General features: G+C 47.6%; 2 protein-coding genes across 2 annotated transcripts; both read left to right on the top strand.

The window, feature by feature from the left end:
- Nucleotides 1-10: 10 nt before the first annotated feature.
- Nucleotides 11-2,970, top strand: yju2b (YJU2 splicing factor homolog B). Its single transcript, XM_062564599.1, has 10 exons — nt 11-149; nt 526-566; nt 665-718; nt 816-898; nt 1,115-1,170; nt 1,262-1,322; nt 1,450-1,592; nt 1,705-1,877; nt 2,060-2,198; nt 2,427-2,970. Exons 2-10 carry the CDS (start codon nt 564-566, stop codon nt 2,933-2,935), a joined length of 1,221 nt encoding a protein of 406 aa, XP_062420583.1. The 5' UTR covers nt 11-149; nt 526-563; the 3' UTR covers nt 2,936-2,970.
- An 881-nt stretch (nt 2,971-3,851) lies between these two features.
- LOC119217856 (complement C3-like) lies at nt 3,852-20,415 on the top strand. Its single transcript, XM_037471842.2, has 43 exons — nt 3,852-3,964; nt 4,158-4,199; nt 4,549-4,587; nt 5,065-5,254; nt 5,389-5,554; nt 5,787-5,857; nt 6,012-6,103; nt 6,367-6,449; nt 6,543-6,630; nt 6,718-6,820; nt 6,983-7,097; nt 7,579-7,694; nt 7,782-7,925; nt 8,087-8,302; nt 8,393-8,593; nt 8,770-8,925; nt 9,145-9,274; nt 9,595-9,663; nt 9,842-10,162; nt 10,242-10,494; nt 11,774-11,859; nt 12,375-12,514; nt 12,840-13,049; nt 13,163-13,223; nt 13,481-13,564; nt 13,635-13,838; nt 14,534-14,609; nt 14,743-14,902; nt 15,126-15,233; nt 15,341-15,497; nt 15,747-15,910; nt 16,131-16,286; nt 16,518-16,577; nt 16,821-16,911; nt 17,027-17,078; nt 17,148-17,235; nt 17,668-17,757; nt 17,904-18,009; nt 18,122-18,211; nt 18,313-18,396; nt 19,332-19,412; nt 19,510-19,657; nt 20,072-20,415. The coding sequence occupies exons 1-43, from the start codon at nt 3,891-3,893 to the stop codon at nt 20,214-20,216; spliced, it is 5,310 nt and encodes a 1,769-aa protein (XP_037327739.2). The 5' UTR covers nt 3,852-3,890; the 3' UTR covers nt 20,217-20,415.
- The last annotated feature ends 38 nt before the right edge of the window (nt 20,416-20,453 follow it).

The following is a 20,453-nucleotide window of genomic DNA, read 5'->3' as shown; positions in this document are numbered from 1 at the left end:
CCGACATTAAACAAGTTTACGACCTCGGCGCGCTTTCCGGTACTTCCCACAATGCCCCACGACTCGACGTCACTTCCGCAAAATATTAGGTTTCCGTTACCCGTCGGCCACCTGGTGTTTGGTGGATTTCTGCGGCTTCGGGGGTGTTTGTAAGTCTTATTTAATTTCTAAAGTCACCGTTAAACGTGTCAGCTGCGCTTTTACAAATGAAGATACTAGTAGTTGTGTTTCCGGTTGTCTCTTAGCTACGAGTCGGTCATATCGTTACACATCGTGCTAGCTGTGCTAATGTTAGCTCGCTTCTAGCACCGATACTTTCTTATGAAGTAATAATCACACCAAACTCAATGCAAGCCCTGACAGTTTAATGTTGCCAAACCGTGTAAATAAACCTTGCTATCGTTTAACACTGTGATCGAGATGTCAACGCCCTCTCTACCATTGAAATGAGGCTCTCTTTCGTTAGTTAAAGTTAGCTCTTTGGCTAAAAACAGCTAACGTTAATGTAACTCGTTCTGTGCAAAGGTTGAATCCATCACTGGTGTGGTGATCCAGGCCTCACTATGGTAAGTCATTTTGTTCACATTTTAAGTCAAGATGCATGGTTATATATTTTGTTTCAACAATGAATTTGATTAAAATAACACTTTTTTTTTATTGACAGGGTGAACGAAAAGGAACAAACAAATACTATCCTCCCGATTTTGATCCAGCTAAGGTGTGTATAATCACGTGTGTGTCAGTTTTGTTTGTGTCATTTAAAAAAATAAAATAAAGATGTACTGACTTTCATTCCCATCATTCCTGGTCCTTAGCATGGATCCCTCAATGGCTACCACAAGACGCACGCCCTGCGTGAGAGGGCCCGGAAGCTGTCCCAGGGCATCCTCATCATCAGGTCAGTCCTCACGGATCAGGGTCCGAAAGGATTGATCGTCACTTTCCAAAAGAAACTATTTGTTCAAACTCATGAATTTATTTCCACAAATAAGTGCGTTTGTCTATAATAAACTGGTTCATACTGAATGTGAATATTATTAATGTCAAAATTTTGCCCCGACATTAAGAGAACATCAATCCAAACTAAACGTTTGTTGGTTTTTGTACATTGAAGGTTTGAGATGCCCTACAACATCTGGTGTGATGGCTGCAAAAACCACGTGGGCATGGGTATGTTTGAAGAAAAACCAGACCCGTTTAGTCGGGTTCTGTCCCGTCCGGGGGCGACTCGCATCATGACACAGATGTTCTGCTTGTACAGGGGTCCGCTACAACGCAGAGAAGAAGAAAGTGGGGAACTACTACACCACGCCAATCTACAGGTGAGCGCGGACCATGTCTGCTGCTCAGCGTCCCTCTCACAGCTTTCATCTAAACGCCTTCTGAGAAAGGAGGAATAATAAAACGTGTAAAAGTATTAACATCTTTTTTTAATGCCTCCGCTACCAGGTTCAGGATGAAGTGCCATCTGTGTGTGAACTACATCGAGATGCAGACGGACCCGGCGACCTGCGACTACGTGATCGTCAGCGGGGCGAACCGGAAGGAGGAGCGCTGGGACATGGCCGACAACGAGCAGATCCTCACCACAGGTACCTCGTCATCATCATCATCATCTCAGAGCTCTTTACGGCCTCACTGGACACACACAGCCCGCGGCTCTTTCTTTTTCATGAACTCGTCCCTCCGTCCCGTTTCTCACAGAGCGAGCTGAGAAGGAGAAACTGGAGACGGACGCCATGTTCAAACTTGACCACGGAGGGAAAGACAAGGAGAAGTTGAAGAAGGCTCTGCCTTCTCTGGCCGAGATCCAAGACTACCAGTCCTGCAAGAAGGACGACTTCCAGCTCAACAGCTCCCTCCGCAGGAGGTTCAGGGTAGGAACGGGGCGTCCTGGTACCATTCAACTGGAAGTCAGATGCAGACATTGAGACAATATTCGATTATCTTGTTTTCATCATGTTTAGGGGGCGGACTGTTCCTGTGAGACGGAAACAGTTCCGTGTTGTGTCGTGTTTTGAGAGGCTCTAAACGGACGATTCTGCTTTTCTTTGGACAGACGGAGAAGAAGGTTCAGGCGGAGCAGGAAGAGAAGGACAACACGGTGAGGATGAGGACCAACCTGTCCATCCCACTGCTCCCGGAGAAGGAGGAGGACAAGAGACTGGCCACGCTGCTGACCTACCAGGCCCCCGACTGTACGTAACACACACACAGTTCATAGGACACATCAGTCACTTTGTATTGAAATGAACGATTTGATTTGACTAAAGGTGAAATAATTGATTCTACTGTGTGCACACAAGTCCACACTGAACCTTTGGACCCTGATGAGTGTGATTGTGGGGGGGGGGGGCAAGTAGCCGTGCACCACGTTTAACTGTCTTAACCAGTCTGTCCCCCGCATGGTTTCCCTCCACATTCAGCCTACGAGGACAAACAGCACAGCAAGCGCAGAGAGATCTCCTCCCGCTCCTGGTTCACCTCCTCCTCCTCTTCCTCCTCTTCCTCCTCCTCGGCCGCGGGGGGCCTGCTCCACAAGCTCAGCCTGCAGGGGAAAGAAGCCGCGGTGGCCAAAGCTCTGGGCTCCTCGCCCCGCCCCCTGATCCTCAGGCGCTCGGGGGGGGCGTCAATCCAAACAGAACCCTCCTCATCCTCCTCTTCCTCCTCCTCGTCTTCTTCTTCCTCCGCCGCTCGACGGAAGTCGCAGCCCGAAGTCGGCGGGTGCAACGGAGAGACTTCACAGAGGGAGGAAGCACCGAGTTTAGAGGCGCGGGGGCTGGACGAGACGGACGGAGGGGCTGCAACCACAGAGGAAGCAGACGGACGGCCGACACAGGCAAAGGATTTTGGGAAGGGACGGGGTAAGAGTTTAGGAGCGCTCCCATCGCTGGTGGCAGACTACAGCGATTCGGACTCGGAGGCGGGACTATGAGGACGGGACGTCTGTCTCCTCTGTGATCAGGACACTTAATGTCAGTGTGTCCTTCAGTGGGACACGATGTGCTGCTTGGTTTGCTGAGGAGGCTTCGTGTTCATATCTGACAGCTTCAGACCTTCAGAAAGATGTTTCAATTCTTCAATCACCTCATGTGTTAAATTAAATTAAACATCCTGTGCAACTGTTGTGTAAGAGTTTCTTTCCTCAAATGTATTCTTTTTAGTTTCAGTAATCAGAGAAATCATCAAAATATAACCAGAAACAACCTGCAAAACCATTATGAGTTAACATAATAATATTATTCACCTCTTTTTTCTGGGATCATGCTTTAAAACCAAATGAAACTTTGCCTCCATATTTCCCCCGGTTTTGGGGACTTAAACGTGTAGAATAAGTGTTATTTAAATGCTAAAAATTCATTAAAAGTGTTTTGAAAACTTTCAATGAGTGTTTAGACTTGTGCTCTTGTTGACGGTGTGAATGGTTAAGCCAATCAGCAGACGGGACCCATCTATGAAGGCGGGCTTTATTATGCAAACAAAAATCAAGGTTGTAAGTAAAAATATCTAAACGGAGCAAAACAAATGTAGTTTGGCGCAGACACCATATTGACAATAATAGATAATAAAAGATAGAACGTTGCAATGGTAAGAGACAACATCCAAGTGCTGTAGACTTTTTACTTTTTGTAAATGAAGAGCGTTTTAAGTTCAGATGAAACTATTGATGATGCAGGATTTCCCTGAACTTTGGTCTCCATCATGGACCCCTCACACAGTTTGTTCTTGTGTCACTCGTATTGATCACAAGTCAATGACCCTCCTCTTCCTGCTCACTGTCCAGTTGGGGAAGATGAGTGTGTTGGGGGGGGGCTTGACGAGGGGGGGCCTTATAAAAGGTGACGGCCCCTCCCGTGTTCACAGTCCGCTGAGGGTCCCACGCGGTCAACATGGGTCGGTGGACGCTGCACGTTCTGTTCCTCGTGTTCCTCTGTGGCTCCGATGGTCAGATTGACCGCAGAAGGTACCTCTCTGTCTTCTGCTCACGCTTTGTGTCTTCAGAATGTGGTTCATTAAATAACTAATGACGCCGTCCTACTCACAAACACCCCTGAAGACACAGTCTGTGTGTGGGTGTGTTTATTGATTTCTTTTGCTGTTGAAAACCTTTCGTCTGGGACAGGCCTAATATATCTGAATTGGATTTTCTCCAATAGGCTTGGATTTTCCCCAATAGGAAAGTACTGGGAGATGCACGAGTAAGTAACCAAGCTGAATATAGAACAGAAATAAACATATATAAAGTACATATGTATATGGGTGTGTTTGGTGATGAATGGTGTTTCAGTTAAACTTTACATTAAAGCAATTCACATTGACAAGTTTAAAAAGGTTTAATGAAAACATCCATTAACAACCATCTAAACGTGAGCATTGTTCAGGTTTCTCCTGGTCAATCGGAGGATAAAATAAGAAACACAAAGAAACTGAATACATTTTGTCTTCTTTCTTTATTCTTTATTTTATTGGACATATATCCCTGTAATCTTTTATGATTTGAAGTTCTCTGTCATTTCTTAAGTTAATGCTCGTTCTGTATGTTTTCAGCCGACAAAGACCAAGGTCCACGGTTAGTTCTTCCCCGAGGTACAGTTGATATTAATACCTTTTTATACTGTTTATTGTTTTCTTTCATTTTAAGATTCCTAGTTGTATTTGTGTCCTCTTCTTACATCTCATTGTTTCCCTCTCTTGATGTTCTCGTTTACCTCTGTCCGTCCTATCGAGGCATCCGGGGGAGTCGCCCCCTGCTGGTCACTACACAGAAGTAGAGTAATTTCCCCATAGACGTCTATGGGAGCAGAGGAGTCTCCCCCTGCTGGTCGTTACACAGAATGCAGGCGTTCAGATGCTTCCACGTCCTTTTCACTCTGCAGAGAGTTTGCTGCCTAGTTTTAGCAAACAAAAACATGAATCAATTATCGTGAAGTGTGTTTGCATCTCAGATTTTTGGATGTGCAGCCAACCTGCTTGACTCTGACTAGAAGTACTAGTACAGCTACTTGTGTGTTGGTAGTCCCTTGGTAGTAGTTGTGGCTCCATCTCCCTGGTGACTCCTTTCAGGTTCACTCTACTGGCTCCAGACCTGCTGAGGACGGACAGCCAGGAGAACATCTACCTCCAGGCAGACGGGTTGTCCATCCCCGTCTCCGTCTCCATCACCGCCCTGGACTTCAATAGTAGAGCCATGCTCCTGCTGGACTCCGTCACACTCAACGCAGACAACGGATTCCATGCTCTCAAGGCGATACAGGTGACTCATTATTTTTGGGTGTGAAGTATTTACGTGAGGAATCATGAGGTGAAAAAGTGCCGAGGTAAATCCTGCTGCACATCACGATGCTTTCTGTAAACATCTCCTTCATCTTTCCTAATCTCATCCAACAGCTTCCCTCGGATGGTTTCAATCCCCAAGAGAAAGAGAACAAGTTTGTGTATCTGAAGGTGGACTTCGGCAGGTTCCACTCGGAGGAGAGGGTACTAATGGTGTCCTTTCACTCCGGGTACATCTTCATCCAGACGGACAAACCCATCTACAACCCCGGGGACACAGGTGAGGACGCGAGACTTTAGACTCTGGAACAAAGACATTTCAAAGGCGAGGTGTCAGGGACGTATAAGCAGTGATACCAGAAGTAATACTGCAGATGTAGTGAACAGAGATGGTTCTGGTCAAAGTAGCAGGAATGTTGAGAATGTGCCGTGATGATGACTCACACCTGAGTAACGTTATACAAATCATGGATGAATAGTTTGAATATGTTTTGTCAATTTTTCCTCTCCAGTTCGATTCAGAGCTTTCGCGTCCTCTTTGTCCTTCAAGGCCTTCGACAGCTCCGTCAGCGTAGATATTAAGGTAAACACATACGTTGATTAGTAGATTTATCCATAAGCCATCTACAGTATACTCTTATTCAAGAGTGAAGACACTCTGGACCCGTTGGGTTGTGTTTCCATCATATTCAGAGGTCATTATTGGGTTATTTAGGCAACCAGTTTGTGTGTCTCAGAACCCGGACGGAGTGGCGGTCCAACAGTTCTCCAGGGTCCGACCAGAGGACGGCGTCTTTGGCAACACTTTTCCTCTCTCTCAAATGGTCAAGTAAGATCAACCTCTTTGAATCGTCCATAAACTGCTTCCACTGACCAGAGATTAGGATGCGTCCATTTAAACACTCAATGCACAACATGTTGAAGAAGGTAGGAGTGTAATTAAGACAATGTGTCCATCAGGAATTACCAAGACCTGTTGCACAATTCAGTCTTTCAAAGATTGACACAACCTTTAGAACAGATGTTCCTGGTTCCCAGAGGATGAACTCACCGTGCTTTGTTCTGTGATGTCAACGTGTGTGTCCGTTCCAGTGAAGGAAAATGGACGGTGACCGCAACGTTTGACCAGCGGCAGCAGAACACGTTCACCTCCGAGTTCGAGGTGAAGAAGTACGGTACGTCAGGTCCTCGTGGTACCGTCTGGAGAGGTTTCACCTCCAGTGTGATATCTGATGAAAGGTTTGCTTCATGCTTCTGCCGTGTTTCAGTCCTTCCTGCCTTCAACGTCACCCTGACGCCCAAGAAGACCTTCCTCAACCTGGAGGACAGCGAGCTGCAGGTGGAGATCTCGGCCAGGTCGGTCAAATACTGTCAAACATCATGTTACATCTGCCGGCCCTCCTGCCACGCTGTTGACTCACCGTGGTTGCCATGGCGTCCCAGGTACCTGTACGGGGAGCCGGTTCAGGGGACGGCCTACGTGGTGTTTGGGGTGAAGATCAACCAGGAGATGAGAAGGTTGCCTTCAGTGAAGCAGCTTTCAAATGTAAGTCACTCACCACACATGACTGTTGAAAGCCTCTAATTGGACCCTCGGCTCTTTTTACTGTAGATATTATATTTGTTGATAGTCATCAATATCGGTTCTACCAGTGAACCTGGAGCCTTCACAACATCAGATGTTCTCTGCGTTCTTCTTCTCCTGCAGCTGGACGGAGGAGTCGTCAGTCTGAGCATGGAGGAGCTCAAGAGAGCTTACCCCAACGTCAAGTCTCTGGTGGGCAACTCTGTGTATGTGAAGGCCTCGGTGCTCACCCAGTCAGGTCAGTCCGTCATGTGAGTGCTACACGGGCAAAGTAACAGCAACTCGACTCCTCTTTCACATCAATGGAGTCAAAATGTGAACATCTCATTTGGGAAGATGTGTAAATTCTCTCTACCTCACTCCCCCACATTGCAAATTTGCATTTTTGTTTTGGTTGCAAGGAATATTATGGGGAAGACTTTTATCCCAAAGAGTTCAAAAATCCACCAACCAATGGGTGACATCACGCTGACTGTCCACTTGTTAGATAACGTCCACAGTATGGACAAACGTTATCATCGTTAACTTTGACTCAGCTATTGTGAAATGTGGAGTTGTTTGAGGTCTTCACAAGCCAACGTTCAGGTTGTTATCTCCAGTAAATAACTGATGGCTCAAATCATTCTAAAACGTATAGAAGTGTATGAGAGGAAATGTATTTATTGGCCTTCAGACGAGGATTCTGGTTGTTTAACCCTTCGGTTTGGTCTCCTGTGCAGGCAGCGACCTGGTCGAAGCAGAGAAGACGGGCATTAAGATCGTGGAGTCTCCGTATGTCCTGTCCTTCAAAGACATACCCAAGTTCTTCAAGCCGGGCCTGCCCTTGGACTTCACAGTAAGGACCGGCTCCTGCGTTCTGAGGACTAGACATGTGCTCATCATTGGTCCATCTGTTATATTAACTGTAACTGTTTATTAACAGATCCAGGTGAACCACCATGACGGCTCCCCGGCCCGGAACGTTCTGGTCCGGTTGGGGATGCTGAAGGAGCCCGTGTTCGTCTCGTCCGGCAGCGCCAGAGTCAGCATCGACATGCCGGCTGGTGGAGGCCCTCAAACCATCACGGTCAGTGTGACTCCTGGACAAGTGACCCTTCAGACTGTTAATCATCAGGTTGTACTCAGGAACCTCGCTTTACACTTTTATACCCTTTCACTTTCTTTCTGATTACTTATTTTTGCCAAAGTGTCCCAAGCCTTAGTGCTGTTATTGTGTGTGTGTCCCAGGCTGAGAGCGTGCAGGCTGACCTGAGACCAGAGCAGCAGGCCAGGCGACAGGTCACCGTCCAGCCGTACGCCGCCTTCGACCCGCGCCAACAGAACTACCTGTACGTCTCCACGGCGACCAACGCCGTGTCCCCAGGAGACCGGCTCGCCCTGAAGCTGACGGTCGCTCCCGCAAACCCGGCGCACAGAGCGTTCATCACGCACATCACGTACCTGGTGGGGCGCCGCACCGCGTTCGCAGCACGCCAATAAAACGTGTTCATTTTAAAATACGACAAAAGACGTTGTTACCAAAAACTCTCCCAGGTGCTGAGTAAAGGCAGAATCCTCGTTGGCGAGCGCGTGGACGTGACGGGTCAGCTGGTCACCAGCGTTGGGCTGATGGTCACCACGGAGATGATGCCGTCGTTCCGCTTTGTGGCGTTCTACGTCATTCCCTGGGAGGGGCGGGAAGAGGTGGTGTCGGACTCCATCTGGGTGGATGTGGCCGACTCCTGCGTTGGAGGGGTGAGGGGTCAGCAGCAGGGGGTCTTTGGAGGAAAAGATCTCATGGGGGGGGGGGCGTCTGTGTTTGTGTGCTGTTGTACCACATGTGGATAGTCAGAAAAAACTGAAACACCAACCAACCAGTTGATCAGGATTCTTTTGGTTCTTGAGTCCATTTGAACGGCGCTGTCTTCCAGCTGAAAGTCGGGCCGGCGGACGGCGTTCGGCGAGACTACGCGCCCGGGAAGAACTTCCGGTTTCAGGTCCGAGGCGATCCGGGAGCAAAGGTCAACCTGGTAGCCGTGGACAACGCCGTTTATCTGCTCAACCGGGACCGACTTACACAGAGCAAGGTGTGTGTATTTTAGGATGGGACCTTCAGCACGAACTTAAACTCTCACAAACCTTTTTATTTTACCAATCAAACAGTGTTTACTTTGTTTTCAGAGTCTACATACGTTAAACTGATGTAGTGTTACGGCGTTATTCTTTGTTCCAAACCAACAAGCGTCCTCAGGGTTGATAAAGTACTCAAACTGGTCTACTTGTCTTCACCGGGGACTCGTCCTCAGATTTGGGGCACGGTGGAGCTCGGAGACATCGGCTGCACTCGAGGGGGGGGCAGAGACGCCACATCGGTGTTCTCAGACGCCGGACTGCTCTACGCCTCCAGCGCCGGGTTCAGAACCCAAACCAGACAAGGTGACCCGCCAGCAGACCAGCGAAACCTCTGAGAACATCTAGAATTCACTCAGCAGAGTCTGACTTTGTGTGTTTGCTCAAAGTGAAGCAACACTGGAGCTGGAGAACCTCAGGTTGTATTAAAGGCTGATGGAATAATGAAGGAACTAACAACAACTTCTATTAGCAATACTTCTACAGCAAAGAAGAGAAAACTTTTAATAATCAGTAGTTTTATTGATTGATATCAGATTTGCACTTACTCTAACGCAGGTCATTGATGAGACATTTCCTTCCATTTCAAGAAGATTTTCCATGATCGAGACGTTGTTCTTCCTCAGTCCTGCAGTGTCCACGCAGCGCCAGAAGGAGGCGCTCTGCCGAACTCTTGCAGCGTAAAGCCCAGCTGGGTGAGTTCAGAGAGCCAATGAAATGCTGCTAATTGTCCAATTCTGGGAACAAACAGAGGACCACAGCAAGCTGAGGTTGTAAATAATGCTGTTTTTGTTTGGTTGAACCTGACCCATTCTCTGTGTTCCCGCCCCTTTACGAGCTGCTGCACTGACGCTCGGTTCCGTCTTGCTGCAGAGAACCATTACAAGGAGCAGCTGCAGCGGCGCTGCTGCAGGGACGGCCTCAGGGAGATCCCCATGCGCTACTCCTGCACCAGGCGCTCCCTCTACATCACCGAGGGCTGGGAGTGCATGAGGGCCTTCCGCTACTGTTGCGCCACCTTCAGGGACCAGGAGTTTAACACGGAGATTCCCACCACGCTGCCCCCCTGGACCACAGCGGCCCCCACCACCACCACCACCACCACCACCAGACCCTTTGTGGTGGCCCGTGGTTTTGCTCGAATGGACATGTCTACGCATGACAGGAGGATGCAGCTGTCGCACAGAGTATTGGGTAATTATTGCTTAAGAACCATATTAAATAGTTTGTGTGTGTGCCGACATAATAAGAACAGAATCATGTGTCCACATAGAAACAGAGCGTGTTGTAGCGAGAGCTCAATCGCCCGTCCTGACTAAACTGACCAGACAACCTGCACCTGAGCTGCAGCTGACCCATTCAACTGCAAAGAAAGTAGTAGAAAAGGAAGAAGAAGAAGTGGAGGAGGAGGAAGAGGAGGAGGATGAGGAGTATCTGGATGAGACTCAAGTGTATCTGCGATACAAGTTTTTCGAGTCTTGGCTGTGGACGGACCTCAAGCTGCCCAACCGAGCTGAGGCTGACGGGTGAGAGAAACATTAAAGTTACTTAAACAGCGTTTAATGAATATATTTTATTACATTTATGAGCAAAACAAATGAACATGACAGTGTGCAGGCATTCAAAAAAAAAGAGGACAACATTTGCACACAGACCTGCATGGACCTCCAGCATCAGACCTGGATGCCAGATGAGGTCTTGCAAATGGAAACATGAAATCAGCAATTTACATTTAATTTCATTCAAACACTAAAAATTGCATCTTGACCTGAATTGTGACTTAAGCTACACGTTTATGTTGCATTTTAATATTTGGAATTGTCCACTGACTTTGACAGTTTGATATCAAATGCTGTTTTAACCTGTTTGATACATTTTTTTGACTTTTTGTCCACGATATGTTTTGACACTACTGTTTTTTTTACCTAATATTTTTCACAATGATGACAAAACATATTTAGACTTATTTTTCAACCCGTTTTTCAGCCTAAAACGTTTTAACTGGAATTGTTTTTCACATTGTTCTTTACCTAAAAAATAATTCCATGACATTTCCGACATCCGGTACTTGGATCAATACTGTTTCGTTATTCAGTAACCCTACAATAAGAAGAGGACGTTTTCATGGTAGTTTAATCTATTGGTGTGGAAACAGGTTCATGTGGTCGACCTGAGGTCTTCAGCAGTGTTTCAGTGGTTGATCTCCACAGGAACCACTCAGCTTAACCGCCCTGTTGTAACTGCAAATATTTTTGCGTGTAGCCACGGTGGTTTAACAGTTTACATTTGAACATTCCTCAGACGTGGTCTCGGGTGCGACGTCTGGTACAATGTGCGTAAAGGCCAAATAAGCCCCCCCCCCCCCCCTCCCAAACCCAAAGTCCAAACCCCATATTATCTGTCTGATGAAGAGCTTCTGGCTCTGCTTCATCGTGTGAGGGGAAATAACATCGCACTGTGAACTCCGGCATTGCGTCATGTTCTGTTTGTTTAACACAGGAACACGAGAGGAGGGAAATACAGAATAAAACAAGAAAACCCCAAACAGCAGGGAAAAGGGGGGGGGGGGTGTGTAGTTTGCCTTTTAAAGATACTGCAAACAATGTTTTAAAAGGTGCCTGTGGCCCATTAAGAACATCACGAGGACAATCACTTCCACATCCTGCCTGAACTGTACTGACCCATTTAACCAGAAGGAGACACAAGACGAGCACCAATGGGCTCAAAAGCACAAAGACGCAACGCAAGCAGACAGGAAGCGACTGCATCCAAACGCCTGGTGACACACATGAATCCCATCAACAGGTTGGCCCTCAAGGACCTGGAACTTCCTTTACCAGACAGCATCACCGAGTGGGGAGTTCTGGCTATCAGCGCATCACCTCACACAGGTACGAGGGAGGGGGGGGGGCATCAGGGAACATGTAGTCCCTCATCCACACCCAGTCCAGGCTTCATAGTTCAGAGACTCTTTGACCAAATGAACATCACGCTGTATCGTAGACGACTTGAAAGATGTTTCACAGTGATGTGAGTCAGTTAGCAAACTGTACTGGATCTCATTGAAGGGTCAGCTGACCTTCATGAGCCCCCGTACCCTGGGACTCGACTGGGGTCACCAGCCCCCTTTGACCCCCCCTGATGTGTTTGTCACACATCTTCTTCTCAAACCCACAGAGTGACTTTTGATGTCACATATTGAGTGTAACTGATCTGATGAAAATGACAACAAAGATGCAAACACTTCACTTTGAGACGTCTCCAAACATCACCACCATTACACCTGGAAACAGCTCCTTCAGCAGACTTTCTCTGCTGTTGGGTCCAAGATGCTGAACTTTATAGGAAATGAATCCGAGGCTCAACGCATTGTCCAGATCAGACTCTCCCTCTCCCTCTGTGACAGGCTTCTGTGTTGCGGAGCCGTACAACGTGAAAGCATGGAAGCCTTTCTTCGTGGACCTGAAGCTTCCGTATTCAGTGGCGAGGAACGAACAGGTGGAGATTAAAGCGGTGGTGCATAACTACGGCTACGATGACGTGCACGTAAGAGAACCCCTCACAGCTCAGTCACTTCCTTCTTATTCATCCAGACAAACATTCTCCACCACGTGTAGCCTGTAGCCACTGTAGCCCTGTAGCATTCTCTGCTAAATGGACATTAAGTACAGATGAGGCTGATGTGAATCTCATTAGTTTTGCAGGTACCAACATTCATTGTAATATTTTCTGGTGATTCATCCAGTAGCTGTTAAGACATTTCACTTACGGTAGAAACATGAACACCAGTCAGGGGATCCGGGTTCAGTTTCCTCTCAAAGTTCATTTAATAAAATACGCCTAGGATAACAGAATGTTGTGCCTGGTCCAGGTTCGGGTGGTGCTGATGAAGACAGAAGGTATTTGCAGCATCGCCTTCAAGGACAAACACACGCAGGAAGTGACGCTGCCGGCCGGCTCTTCTGTCGCGGTGCCTTACACCATCGTGCCGCTGGAGGTGGGGAAACTTCCTCTGGAGGTGATGGTGGTGGCCAGAGACATGATGGGATCAGACCGCATCCAGAAGCACCTTCGGGTGGTGGTGAGTCCCTCCTGGTGATGGAGGGGTCTTTGTTCTTCTAACTAAAAGAAGAGTGTCCTTCCTTGAAGACAGTAGAATACAGATGTGAAGGAGGGAACTCTTTCTCTGAACAGCTGGATGGAGTGCAGAAGACCAAAGTTTGGACCACCGTGTTGAACCCGTCTGCTGAGGGAGGTAAGAAGATCGCAGCGATGCCTCACTTCCTGTTTTCCCCTTTATATACGAGACGAGTTCATAGCACATTCCAGATGGACTCAAATGTATTACTTTTAATGTCTTAAACCAACAGTTTGCACACTTTTGAAATGACATTCTAACAATAAATGAACATTCATTATTTAACAATAATCAGTCTTTACATCATAATGATTGGATTGTCTTCAGGTGGGACATCCTGATGTTTGACTTTGTGTCCCTTCCGTCTGCTACAGGGACGCAAACTGTTCGTGTGGACAAGGTGGAACTGGAGTCCGTTGTGCCCAACTCTGTGCCGGAGACAATAATCAGTGTCAGAGGTCAGTCCCTGGAGGTGAGGCTTGACAGATGAACCCTGGAGAGCGCTCTGATCCCCGACTCCTCCGTCAGGCAACGTGTTGGCAGACAGCATCGATAACTCCATCAGCGAGGACTCCCTGGCCTCTCTGATCCGGATGCCCGGCGGCTGTGTGGAGCAGAACTTGGCGAGCATCACTCTGCCCCTCATCGCCTCCCTCTACCTGGAGCGGACCAACAACTGGGAGAGTGTGGGGGTGGATCGCAAAGCCGAGGCTCTGCGCTACATCAGGAGAGGTGTAACTGAGGGGAGAAACACTAACAAGAAGCAGAACAACGGGGCATTGAGTCGGTTTGGATGTGCAGCTGGGTCAAGTTTGATAGGTGGATGGATGATGGATGGCTGGTTGGATTAACATAAAGGGCTACATGGGCGGAATGATGGTGGCTGGATTGTTAGAACCGTGGAAGGACACATAAATCAATTGGTGGGTTGGTTACTGGATTCAGTGATGGATGAAACACTGGATTGATGATAACTAGACAGATTGATAACGGCGAGTCGGATACATGGGTGGATGGGTGGGTGGATGCATTAGTGGATGGATAGAGGTATGGATTGATGGATGGATGGACAGATGGATAATCTTATACATAGATGAGTGGATGGATAGATTAATGCACAGGTGAAAGGCTGGAAGTATGGGTTGATGGATCCACACAAAGAGCTTTATGGGTGGATGGATGGTGGCTGGAAAATGGATAAATGGCTGATCAGATACCTTGATGGTTGGGCGAATGGATGCATTAATGCATGAATGGCCGGTTGGTTGGATGGATTAACCAATAATGACTAGACAGTAACTGAATTGGTGGATGAAAGAATACAGCAATGGATGGATGGTGAGACTGGAAGTCCTGTTTACCTTTTCAGTGGGTTACGATCTGTATCTTTCTCTTTACATCTTTGAAATCTTGCACTTTTTTGTCAGGATACGAGAATCAGCTGGCATATAGAAAGAGTGACGGCTCCTACCCCCCCTACAGGAGGGAAGGTGCAAGTACATGGTACTTTTTGAATTGAAGCTTTCCATCTTTAATTAAAATGTGCTAATTTCCAATAAGAAATGCACAATTTTCTTTTCCTGTGACAAATTCTGAAATAGAAAACAAGTTCTAATCAGTGCCCTCTGATTGTCAGGATCACGGCTTACGTGGTGAAGGTCTTCTCCATGGCTCACTCCACCCTCGGCATCGACAAACAGCAGGTGTGCGACCCGCTCCTCTACCTGGTGAATAACAAACAGCTGCCCAGCGGAAGCTTTGTGGAGAAAAACCCTGTTTACTCTACTACCATGACGGTGAGACTTAAAGGACACAATGTGTCCCACGACTTCATCCTTCTTCTTTCTTCTTACATGGTCCTTGCTTTGTTTTTCTCCTTTCAGATCCTTTAGGATAATTGTCACATGCATTTTTAGACCATTTTCCATTTAACATCAAACAGTGCAAGCAACTCCATAGACCTTCTTTACCATTGAGGTATTGAAGCCTTTCATAGGAGCCTGTTGCTTGTGTCTGCAGGGCGGTCTCCGTGGTAACGACCCAGAGACGACCCTGACAGCCTTCGTCCTCATAGCGCTCTCTGAGGCCAAGCAGGCCGGGATCCGATGCACCGGTCCAAACGTAGAGGTACATTTCATACGAGCTAATGGCTCCTGGAGACCAGATCGTTGTCCTGATCGGGTTTATTGATCAGTAGTCGGTCATTAAACCAGTGTCCTCCGCATGTGCTGCAGAAGGTTATCGGTCAGACGGCTGCGTACCTGGCGAGAGCGCTGGGCACGACGGGGAGGAGGCCGTACACCGTGGCCATCGCCTCCTACGCGCTGGCTCTGCTGGGCAAAGCTCAGCCCTTCGACCCGACTCCATCTTTACTCAGAGCTGCAGCTGCAGGTTTCTCAAACAAAACTCCTGTTATCCACTAAATGCATTACTGCTTTTGTCTAATGCGTCGTGCTGCTGCAGTGCTTTGCTTCAGCGCTGGTTCTCCTGCCTGTTTCTCCAATCTCCATCAGCTCTCAGTTTAACACGGTCTATGGAGAAGAACCTCAGACATCCTCCAACAATCCAATCCATCGATCCCCTCAAAGCATGGTTGCTCCTGCTCTCCCTCCTCCCTCTAATGTGTCCTCTCTCCTCCAGGTGGCAGCCACTGGCCCGACACACACAACACCTTCTTCACCTGGGAGGCGACCGGCTACGCTCTGCTGGCGCTGGTTAAGCTGGGCCGCTTGGACCAGGCCGCTGCGCCCTTTAAATGGCTGAACAGCCAGCGGAGGAGGGGGGGCTCTTTCGGCTCCACTCAGGTAACGGCAGGGCGGTCCTGGTGCTCCGGGCTCTGATTGGTCCACCCACTGAACGGTGGCTAAAATGTACAGAAAGTCGTAACTGTTGTGTGGTGATGTTCTTCTTGAGATCTTCTCTTTCCACACTAGCATGACACTACGATTGTATCTGACAGTAATCATCATGAATTGAGTTAAATGTCCTTCAAACCCCCTTGGGGGGGTTCTGTTTCCTCCTCAGTCCACCATGGTGGTGCTCCAGGCGCTCTCAGAGTATCTGATAAACAAGCCTCCTCCTGGTGACCTCAGTCTGGATGTGGACGTCAGGTTGACGGGACGCAAGGAAATCCGTTACCATTTTAACCCCCAGACGGCCTACGCCGCTCGCTCCTCCAGGGTGAGGGACGCGAGACTGGACGTAACGTCCACTTTGTCTGTAGAATCATCAGTGAGAGACACCCGGAGAGTCTCAGGGTGTCTCTCACTTGATTGTGATCACTTCAGTTGTTCAAATTGTGGACTTTGTGTAAAACGTGGCTGCCACTCCGACCAGCCTGCTGCTTCCACTTGAAGTCCTCCTCCTCTTCTGATCCTGTGATTTTACCAAAAAATGTCTTCTTCTCCACAGTTGCCGGATAATCTTGATTTGGAAGTCGAGGCTCGGGGGAACGGAGAGGGAATTCTGGAGGTACGATGACGCCACAACCTTCAATTCACCAACATTTTTCTTTTCATGTTTTATTGAAACAGGAGACATGAACACATTCATAAGTGCGATCAATAATAGAATCACATGACGACATGACACAGAAATACAGCAGGAAGTTGTTTCTTTGTGTCTTTTTTAGTACAATGCTTTTATTTTGACGGTTGTCTTTTTTGGACTTGTCCTTTGTGCATTTGGGGTCACTTCCTGTCACTTTGACCCCAGGTTGTGACCTATTACAACCAGCTGCATGAGGTGGACGATAAGATGTCCTGCAAGGACTTTGAGCTCGTCGTCACTATTGAAGAATCCAGCGGTAAAAGGCTCATCGTTTAGAAATGATGGAAACATTGAAGCAAAGTTCAAAAGAATCCACATTGTTGCATTTCCTCGATCTACAAAAAAACTGCTTTGTTTCTGTCTCGTTACAGAAAAGCCTCCAGCTGATGTAGAGAAATCCTACCAGATGAGCATCAGCGTGAGGTGAGTCATGTCCTCGTCCTCTGTGTCTCTGAATAGGAAGCTGCAGCACCTTTGGTCTCCTCCCCACAGGGCTTTGGGACCCACAGATGTCCGGATGGTGGTCCTCGACATCAGCCTGCCGACCGGCTTCAGCCCAGAGACCTCCGACCTGGAGAAGGTGACCAGCCTCTACTGACGGATCTGATCACAGGATCCACTTCAGTGTGTCTCCAATAGAAAAGGGATTTTCATTTTATTGTGTAGTTCTTATCTATCGCAGAAAGACGTTACACATCAGGGAATGAAGAAATGATTACAACACGTACTCATGTACAATTATAATTATTAGTGTCGACATTCCCAGAAGAAAAGAGCTGTTTTTAGCTTTCGTCGCTGAAAAGAATCCAACCGTGCTGCTGAGGAGACTTCTAGTGTCTGTAAGGAGATAAGATCTGACCATTACAGCACTGCAGGTTCCAATAGACAGAAAACACACAAAAGTCATTCACAAAACGACTCGTTTGTTTGTCTCCGAAAGAAAAGAAGTCGACTTCCTGTCGGATCCTTTCAGATTAAGACGTAACTGGTTTGTTTGTTTGTGTTCGTCCAGCTTTCAAACTCAGTGGACCGTTACATCAACTACTTCCAGGTGGTCGATAACCTGAGTGACCGAGGCTCTCTGATCCTCCACCTGTTCAAGGTAAAACACAACGTGCTGACGTTTTCCTCCAATGAGAACCAAGCATCTACTAATGTGTCTATTTCTAACCAGCAGGTAGCTCAACAGAAACCGGCCTTTCTACGTCCTCTGTTGCTGTGATAAATTGTCCTCCCCTTGTCCCCCAGGTGTCTCACAAAGAGCCAGAGGTCCTGATCTTCAGGCTGCAGCAGAGCTTCAGAGTGGGCCTTCTGCAGCCGTCCTCGGTCACCGTCTACGAGTATTACAACCCAGGTAGGACCGAGCCCTTCTGACCTCCACGTGCAGGACGCAGCCCAAACAATCAGGGGGAGGCCACCTGAGGCCAGGTGAAAGGTGGTGACAGGTGTGCTCCTTGTGCTCTCAGATCACCGCTGCAGTCACACCTACACCCCCAGGGAGGACCGAGAGGAGCTCTCTCAGATCTGCAGGAACAACGGCTGCCGCTGCGCGCAGGGTAGAAGCTCGCCGAGTCTGCGGCGCTGCGTCACTGGACGCGTCTCTACTCGTAGTTCTTCTCAATCGCTGCTGATTCTCCTCTCTGCTCGCCACCTGCAGGCGACTGCTGCGTCTCCAGGAGCGACAGTGAAAACGTGCCCCCCCAACAAAGAGAGACGTTTGCCTGCAAGACTTTGCACCACGGTACGAAACACTCGCAGCTTTAAGACAAACACACACAAGCACACGGCTGAGGTTTGAGTGTAAATGTTCAATGTGAGTCGATGGCGTCGCATTTGTACGGCTGTGTATCTTTTTTTGTTTGTTTCTTAATATCAGGATAAAGAAACGTGCCATTAGACTCACTTCATAATTCTGTTCGTTTCATCAGAACTGTGTCTGATATCACAATCCCTTCATTCAACAGAACATGCATATGCATTAACATGCATTAAATATTCATACATGCATTAAACAAGACAATGGATTCTCTTATTCTTTACCTTAAATTAAAGTACTCATTACTTAAGAGCTTGAGTAATGAAAAGCTAAATCCAACTCATGTTTAAGGAATCTCTCCAGGCATTATAACATTTAAAATTAGGACTGTCAAAATTAATGTTAATCTATGCAATTAATTTGGCCAAAATTAATGCGATTAAAATACCTTAATGCAGTTAACTCATCTTTGTTTTTTTCTAGTTTTCCGGTAAAATAAAAGCTACTAAATGACCTCCTGGAAGGGGTCAAACGGACCCCTTTACAAACTGCTAGGCTAGCTGCTAGCCGGCTTCCATCTCAACATCCACCCTGTCAAAAAACATTTTTTTTAAAGATTAATTGCGATTAACTGTTTGTGTGATTAATTAGTTATTTCTTTTGAATCTATTAGATTAGATGTATTGTCATTGCCCAGAGTACAAGTTCTAAGACAACAAAATGCAGTTTAACATCTAACCAGAAGTGCAAGAGAGCAGCTAAAGTGCAAAGTATCTGTGAATAAATGTACAGTGTGAAATCTACATGGAGCAGTACATGCAGCACTTTTAACTTTCCTATTAATTATATTTAGTAACGAATTGAGACTAATCCTCTGTCACGTGATTCATTTGACCTCCAGCGGTTTATTTGTGCTCTAGTTTTCAAGGTGAAGGTGCTGAACGTCAGCCAGAGTTACTACGACAAATACGAGGTGGAGATCACACAAGTGATCAAACTGGGTGAGTCTGTGACAATCAGCTCTTCTTCTTCTGAATGAAGCATCTTTGTTATTGGATGAATTGTTATTTACCGTGTGGGTATCCTGTGGATGTGAAGGCATAGAGGCAGGAGTTGAAGTGGGTCAGAGGAGGCTTTTCATGTCTCATGGAGGCTGCAGAGACGGACTGGTCCTCAACCAGGGCTCCCAGTACCTCATCATCGGGCCCACAGAGGACCAGTGGAACGCTGACGCTGACACCGGCAGGTAGGATGAAGAAGGACGTGGGGGTCCAGGGCTTTATTTCTACTCTACGTGCATATTTCAGGAGCCTCGCCTCCCTCCAAAGGACGTCCTCGTCATGAAACTCATGATGGCGGCTGGCGTCACCACCGTTCTGCTCCATTTAAGACTCCTGAGAGTAAAACATGTGTTTATACCTCGAGGGGATGAATCAATGTCAATGGGGGGGGGGGCTCTGAGATGTTGAGGGGGACATATTGTGGTACCACACCTTCAGACAGGTAGAAGCTACAAACCCATTTGCTCTCAGACTGAATGTGACAGTGGATTTCCTTGTAAGTGGCAGCCATGTTTGTTTGTGGAAACAAAGCTTTGTTACGGACCTCTTTCTCCCAGAATGACTCAAACCAAACGTTTCTTTGCCTCCCGGTCCACCAGATCCGTCTACGTGTTGGGGAAGGACACCTGGGTGGAGCGCTGGCCGTCGCCCACAGAGTGCTCCAGCAGTGACGGCCTGCGAGATAAATGCCGGAGCCTGAAGGACGCGGCGACTGAGCTGTCCGTCAACGGCTGCCGGCTGTAGAGCCTCCTCAGTTCTCTCTTTGCAGAAGGGTTCACAACACAAAGAGAGTCAAGCTGTCCAGATGCCTTTGAGCCACATGTTACATCGACATGACCTGTGAAGGTCAACCAGCATTTGATCCATCTACTGGGTGCTAAAACAACCATTCATCCATTTGGCCAAAGTGAATGAATGAATAAATGAACTCAATGTGTCTATTGATGTTTTCTTTCCACTATCTGAAGGCCTGGCCTTTCT

This window comes from Pungitius pungitius, chromosome 9 (assembly GCF_949316345.1).
Source record: "Pungitius pungitius chromosome 9, fPunPun2.1, whole genome shotgun sequence".
Taxonomy (NCBI): Eukaryota; Metazoa; Chordata; class Actinopteri; order Perciformes; family Gasterosteidae; genus Pungitius; species Pungitius pungitius.
This window is presented reverse-complemented; position numbering and strand designations above follow the sequence as displayed.

Bases quoted from the DNA above. Each gene is read 5' to 3' on its own strand.
- yju2b (XM_062564599.1), top strand. The intron at 1,323-1,449 runs GTGAGCGCGGAC...CTCCGCTACCAG, and splicing joins TACACCACGCCAATCTACAG to GTTCAGGATGAAGTGCCATC. The intron at 2,199-2,426 runs GTACGTAACACA...CTCCACATTCAG, and splicing joins GACCTACCAGGCCCCCGACT to CCTACGAGGACAAACAGCAC.
- LOC119217856 (XM_037471842.2), top strand. From the start codon at position 3,891: ATGGGTCGGTGGACGCTGCACGTTCTGTTCCTCGTGTTCCTCTGTGGC. The intron at 9,275-9,594 runs GTGACCCGCCAG...GTTCTTCCTCAG, and splicing joins CAGAACCCAAACCAGACAAG to TCCTGCAGTGTCCACGCAGC. The intron at 15,498-15,746 runs GTTTCTCAAACA...TCTCTCCTCCAG, and splicing joins ACTCAGAGCTGCAGCTGCAG to GTGGCAGCCACTGGCCCGAC.